Source organism: Etheostoma cragini, chromosome 21, assembly GCF_013103735.1.
Source record: "Etheostoma cragini isolate CJK2018 chromosome 21, CSU_Ecrag_1.0, whole genome shotgun sequence".
Taxonomy (NCBI): domain Eukaryota; kingdom Metazoa; phylum Chordata; class Actinopteri; order Perciformes; family Percidae; genus Etheostoma; species Etheostoma cragini.
This window is the reverse complement of record NC_048427.1, coordinates 482,899-489,692: the sequence shown is the minus strand read 5'-3', so window position 1 is coordinate 489,692 and position 6,794 is coordinate 482,899. Positions and strand designations below refer to the sequence as shown.

Here is a 6,794-nt window from a genome sequence, read left to right as displayed (position 1 = left end):
ACACACACACACACACACACACACACACACTCAGTGGGTATTGAGCGTTATTTAACACCACACCCAACGGTGCAGTTCCTCTTCATTATTTGCATTTCTGATGGGACATTGCGTATCATCAGAGTGCCAGCCACTCATCGGTACAGTATGGCTGCTGACTAACACACACACACACACACACACACAGTCGTGAGACACTGCCCCCACACACACACACACACACACACACATTCACCAGTGTGAGTCATCCAAAAAAATGACATTCAGCAGCTCTTGTTTCAGCAGCCCAGCAGTGAGGTTACAGCTTCGGTCCTCTACATCTCGTGTGTTCTGGCGGCTGATCGTCGAACAAACATAGAAAACCAACAGCACGCATTCAGAGCCATTAAAACTCTAATCATTGTTTATCCAGCGCAGGGTCATGGTGCTAGTTACTGCCACCTGGGAGTAATTACTCTTCTCCTGCCCTGTAATAGTGTAGCTGCTGGGCAGAATTATTCAAAATATCAAATCTCTATTGACAAACCCGCCTCGTGTTTACGCTTTTGGCTACACAAACTCTCATTAATCGCAGCACAGATGACGCTGACTCACTCACATGTAGCACAAGTCATCCCTGAGTTAAGAATTCAAAACGTTTAATTCCTGACAGGATTTAGTTATCCAAAATGTATGTCCAACATCTGTCCATCAGCATGATTTCCCATATATATTTATTTCAATGCAGATGAAAAACAATTTCTAGCAACTCAAATATGGATTGAGTATTGTTGGAACTCCGAGTGCTCGATACAGCAAAAGGTTGATGAAAGAAGCCGCAATGATTATTCGATGAGTTGTCAACTATTTTTTTTTTTAAATGGCATTTCTGACTTGATTGATAGGACAGCTCAGACATGAGAATGGAGTGAGAGGGGGAGGACACGCAGGAAAACCATCACAGGTGGGATTCGAACCCTCGACCTTCTGCATCGAGGAATAAACCTCTGAATTAATCTAAAGTATTTTTTGATAAATCAATCAATCGGTTTGAGTCATATCCAGCTTGTTAAACGTGAACATCTAGTCTCTTCTCTCCTCTGGGACAGTACCCTGAACATCTTTTGAGTTGTGGACAAAACAAGACGTTTGAGGACATCATCTTGGGCTTTTTGGGAACCCTTGGGGAAGATTTCACATAGACCAACCAAACTACTCCAAGCAACATATTATTAGACAATGACCATAATCATGAACTGCCGCCCTGGGCGATGTTGTGTTGTGTAATAGACGTTCTTGATCCCCGTCTTAGTGCTGCATGAATGACATCTTTGACATTTGCCGCCTCTACCTTCTCTCCTCAGTGAACCGACAGACTATCTAATGATCACACACACACACACACACACACACACACACACACACACACACACACACACACACACACACACACACACACCAGCAGCAGCTATTGCCCCACCAGTGAGCATCGGTGCATCAGCGCCCAGCAGAGGGTCAGGCTGGCTGCGGCGCCCTGCGTCCTCTCGCCCCTGCTGACTCCGTAATGATGCAGCCTGCTGATGAACGGAAGAAGCCCCGTCGCTGCATGTCTGCATGGAGAGGGATTTCATGCTCCACCCTTAGTGGTCACCTGCACCACGACACTGCAACCACGGCGGGAGATACCCATTCTTCACATTGTGGATTAATGTGTTGGCCATTTTCTGGACGAAATAACAATGGAGGACCTGAGAACTTGTCACCTTTTGTCTCTCAAGTTTCAACAGGTGCAAGGTGGTGAGTTTAGTCATCGATGTCTGACGTTCGTCCTTCCTCTGACGGAGTCATCAGCTGCACCTGTCTTCAACTACTGAGCCCAGCTCGTTAGAGCTGCATCAATTAATCAATTAGCTGTCAACCTTATGAATACTAATTGATTTAAGACAAATGTAAAGATTCTTTGATTCCAGCTTGGTAAATGTGAATATCTTCTAGTCTCTTCTCTCCTCGGGGACAGTGAACTGAATATCTTTGAGTTGTGGACAAACCAAGACATTTGAGGACGTCATCTTGGACGTTTTGGGGAACACTGATCCACCGTTTTCTGACATTATAGAGACAAAACAACTACTTGATTAATTGAGAAAATAACGCCCAGGCATGTCCAACTGAACTGGGAGGAGGTCTCGGGGAAGACCCAGGACTAGGTGGAGAGATTATATCTCCAACCTGGCCTGGGAACGCCTCGGGACCCCCCCAGTCGGAGCTGGTTGATGTGGCTCGGGAAAGGGAAGTTTGGGGTCCCCTACTGGAGCTGCTGCCCCTGAGACCAGATACCGGATAAGTGGACAAAGATGGATGGATGGATGGATGGATGAAGAAAATAATCATCAGATTAATCGACAATGAAAATAATCGTTAGTTGCAGCCCTTCAGCTTTTAATTCCAATTTGATGCAGGGGTGGGGCTATAAGGGGGCACCGGGTCCCCCTCAATGTCCCTTGGGCTAGAGTACTGTCAATCTGACAGTGGGGTTACCATTGGATCACAGCCCTTGTCACATGACTATGTTTCCATATTCTCGCACTGTCAGACCCGCCTCCACAGGGAGGAGGGTCTGACTAGTCCATCATAGCCAACATTTCCATTATTTGAAAGCAGATTTTCTATGCTGTATTATGGTAAAACACCCCCCCCCCCCCCCTGCTGTAGTTTTCCTGCTGAAGCTTCAATACATCCAAACACATACAGCAGAGAAGATTCATACAAGTCATTATTACCAACAATAAAGAGCCCAAATGAAGATTATTGGGTCCAATGTGGACATATTTTGGGATTCAAAAACCTCTACATGATGTGCTCTCCCTCACACAGGTAACACCAAGGGGGGGGGGGGGGGGCAACTTGACCTGAACTGCCCCGAGGGAAACTGTCGTGACAGACTTCTGCACCATTAGAGCTGAAAATAACAATTATTCCCACTGTGGGCCAATCTGCGGACTACTTTCTAGATGTTAGCTCTATAAAATGTCAGAACATTTCTCGTTGTGTCCACAACTCAAAGATGTTCAGTTTCGTGTCCCAGAGGTGAGGAGAAACTAGAAGATATTCACATTGGACAAGCCGACGTCAGAGAATCTTTGACTCAAACCGATGAATTGATTATCAAAATAGGTGGCGATGAACTTAATAATGGACAGCTGATGGATTCATCTCTGCAGCTCCGTGTACCATCATTAAAAACCAGCATTAGAATAACCAGAGAGAGAGAGGGGAGGACGGGTGCTGGGGGGTTTAGACTCATCACGGAGTCCGTCCACTGCCAGGTCTAAGACCACTGCTCCGTTAACGGAAAGCTTGTCTGGCTCTGATTCAACCTGAGAAAGTGATCTGAAGACATCACAACAACCAGTCTCTGGGAGCTAGACTCAAGTGGTCTCAGGTGTGATCCCGCATTCTCGAGGAAGAAAGAAAAACCCTCCTGGTGGACTCAATCCTAACAGAACAAGCTGTTCCCACAACACAGGGGCTAAGACACAACAGGGGGAGTCAACTTAGTCAAAGTTCTCCTTTAATCGCCTGTCCTTCAACCCCCCGGAGCCTGTCCCCGTGCAGCAGGTGTCCCTCCGCGGCCGGAGGACGCGTGCTCATCGGCGGGGAGACCAACTACCAAACATGCCTTCTCACCTTGTAGACATTCTCCGTTATACGGTGCACCTCGTCGGTCCGGGACATCCTTGCTGGAGCGGCAGTCACAACCATAAACTAGGAATTCCTTATGCACGAGAGGCTGAGATGGTTTTCCGAACTGTGACGGGGGGATCGGGTCTCTGGTCCGCCGGAGACAGAGAGACAGGCTCGGCTGTCCTCGGGATCCCTGCTTTTATAGGAAAGTCCTCCGCTGCGCCCACACCGGCCCCCCACGCAGCCACTCACAGTCCGGGGCTGTCGGCTGGAGCGCAGAGGCGGACTCACTGCAAGAGGGGCGGTGCTGCCTTCACGGGAGGTGGGAAATACAAGGCTTATGAAAACACAGGACACGTTCTTTTAGATGTTTCCATTTCGGTATTTCATACATCAAAAACATTCATCAAATATTTTTACGAGTTAGTAAAGTTAGGGACTAAATAAACTAAATAAAATATATTTGTAGGTTTGAATCTTATGTTAAGATAGAAAAGGAAAACAAATATAAATTAATATAAATATACAAGTATGAATATAAAATTATGAAATGAAGTATACTATTGTGTAGGCCTACTATATTATGTTTTGTACCATTTTTTATTAAAATAAAACATTGTATAAAAATATTGTGTAATTATAAAATTATGTTTAATTAATTACAAATATAAATATCTATTTTACACATAGCCTAAAAGCCTTAATAATGTATATTTAGTGTTTCTTCACCACAGGTCCTGAAGACAGTCAGCTTCTATCTGTAATTTTTTAGGACAGACCATCTTCGGCATCTTCCCAAATGTTGTGCAGGACAAGACATTTGTCTAGAAGTCACGTTATCTTTAATCGTTTATCACTAATGTTGTCATAGTATTTCAATTTAAACACCAATGAGTTGTTATCATTGCTCGTCACTGAACCCTTACTAACTCCAACCCAAAGCCGCACAAAGCGTCACGCTTGGACTTTACTGGGAGTCAGTGAATGCAGCACAGCATCTTTAAAGAGCCACGCCTCCTCCGCCGTGTCACACGCTGCCCACGCGCCGCCCCTGCTACGTCCATTCAGAAGACCTGACTCAGCACCTCCAGACACACACTGCATGGTCATGTCGGTCCAGAAATCAAAGATGTGATAAATTCAAGATATTCCTGAAGGCAGCTTCCCCCAAACAGGCCCCTGTGGGTCCTGAGGCAGGATGGAGGCTGTATAGCAGCCTTCATATTGTTTATGATAAATAATACTATACATACAATAATAATAGTACATACTGTCGAGCCGGAAGGACTGTTGAGTTGAGCATGCATTATATTTAATGATATTAATATTCCTGTGATAAGAGATAACGGTCGGATGGTGTGGGGGGGGGGGAAACCCACACATCTGGGCTTAGATCTCCACCTAGCCTATCTAGTGAAAACGTCTGTTTCAACCTTGTGTGTGTGTGTGTGTGTGTGTGTGTGTGTGTGTGTGTGTGTGTGTCTGGTGTTCATCCCCCAGCAAATCTAGAGCATCAAACGCTTCATTTCCTGCATTCTGGTGAATTTTATTATCATTATTATTAATATTAGTAGTATTAATCGCGGGAATAATAGTAATAATAACAATTAATCTCCTGTATTGTTCAAAACCTTTTCCTTTTTGCAGATTTAAAACATCACACGTGTTTTGGGATTACTTTTTGTAGGACTTGTGTGAACTTAACAAGCAAAGGATGATTATACATAAACAAACGGAGATAGTGGTGAGTGTTAATCACGGTGCGTTCAAGTGTCAAGAAGAGCCGTAGTCATGAGACTCGAGTTAAAGTCACAACAACAACGAGGACTCGAAATTAAATGAATAAAACATGAATATGTGATTTTTAGGACTGTGCAATGAAACAATTTGACACATCTGAGCCAGTGCCTTGCTCAAGGGCACTGGCTGGAGACGTTTTTTGATGGTGGGGGGAAACGGGGGCACCCGGAGGAAACCCACGCGGACACGGGGAAAACGTAGGCTACAAACTCCGCACAGAAAGGCCCGGAACAACCTGGATTCGAACCCACAACCTTTGTGCCGTGAGGCCACACAGTGCACAAAAGACTATGACAAAAGAAGAAGAAAAAACAAAAAAAAAGCAGACAAAAAAAAATCCCAAAAATAATCTTTTTTTAAACTCTGAGGAAAAGACCAGAGAAATCGCGAAATGTGACAAAAACATTAGAAAAAGCAACAAAAATTTTTTAAAATATTGACTAAAACCCAAACTCAAAAATGAGAAATAATTGGAATAAAATTGACAAAAATGGCGAGAAAAGTGTAGAAAAAGAACAAAATGTTGAAATTTCAACCCTAGCTGTTAGCCTAGGCTAGCTGTTAGCCCCCGGTTCCCGTCTTTATGCTAAGCTAACTGGCTATGTAGCCATATATCTAAACTAACTAAAGTCAACGTGTTAATTTGTGAGCTTTAGAGCCGTTGGCAGATTATATTACTCTTGGACAAAGCCAAAGTTAGTCTTAATACTTAGCCTGAGACATTACTGTAGGGTATTAATAATAATATAATATTTTGGTATAATAAACTTATTTATGTAGTGCCTGGTGTACCGATGGAGGTCGGAGCGGTACAGTGGGACCAGGGCATGGAGGGATCTGGATCTGGATGGGGGTTTGGGTGATGTGCTCCCAGATCTTAGTGTGGGCGAGGACCCTGGCAGCAGAGTTTGGGACATTTTGGAGTTGATTTGATAAAAACAATGACATGAAATATGGAATGAGATGCAACAAAGTAAAAACAATCTGGTATCGAGGCACCGGTTAGCCCTGGTCTTCAGAATTGATTTTAAAACTGTTTGTGTTGTGTTGTGTGTGTGTGTGTGTGTGTGTGTGTGTGTGTGTACATTCAGTACACAGTGGAGGTGTAGTCAGGTGGGCAAGGACACACACTCACACACCTACACACTCGGAGCATCCATTCAGCAGCAGCTGACTCCCCTCCATGCCCGTCCCACTCACCCTGGTCCTCTCAGCCGGTTTCTCCACGCTCCAGATCCACGTCTGATTCATCAGCGTGGCGCGCTGACATTCAGGTTCCTGTGTGTGTGTGTGTGTGTGTGTGGGAGTTGGAGTGGGCGACGCACACAAAC

The 6,794-nt window shown here is 44.7% G+C and overlaps 1 protein-coding gene across 5 annotated transcripts in view; it reads right to left on the bottom strand.

Moving 5' to 3' along the window:
• Window positions 1-3,927, bottom strand: part of baiap2b (BAR/IMD domain containing adaptor protein 2b) — a 69,803-nt gene extending 65,876 nt beyond the window's left edge. For 3 of the 5 annotated variants that reach the window (XM_034859991.1, XM_034859992.1, XM_034859993.1), the window contains exon 1: window positions 3,667-3,927. In XM_034859991.1, coding sequence (XP_034715882.1) covers window positions 3,667-3,741 — 75 coding nt within the window. In that variant the 5' untranslated portion in view covers window positions 3,742-3,927. The remainder of the gene's footprint in view (window positions 1-3,666) is intronic. The other 2 variants (XM_034859994.1, XM_034859995.1) reach the window with 2 other exon arrangements.
• Window positions 3,928-6,794: the final 2,867 nt, after the last annotated feature.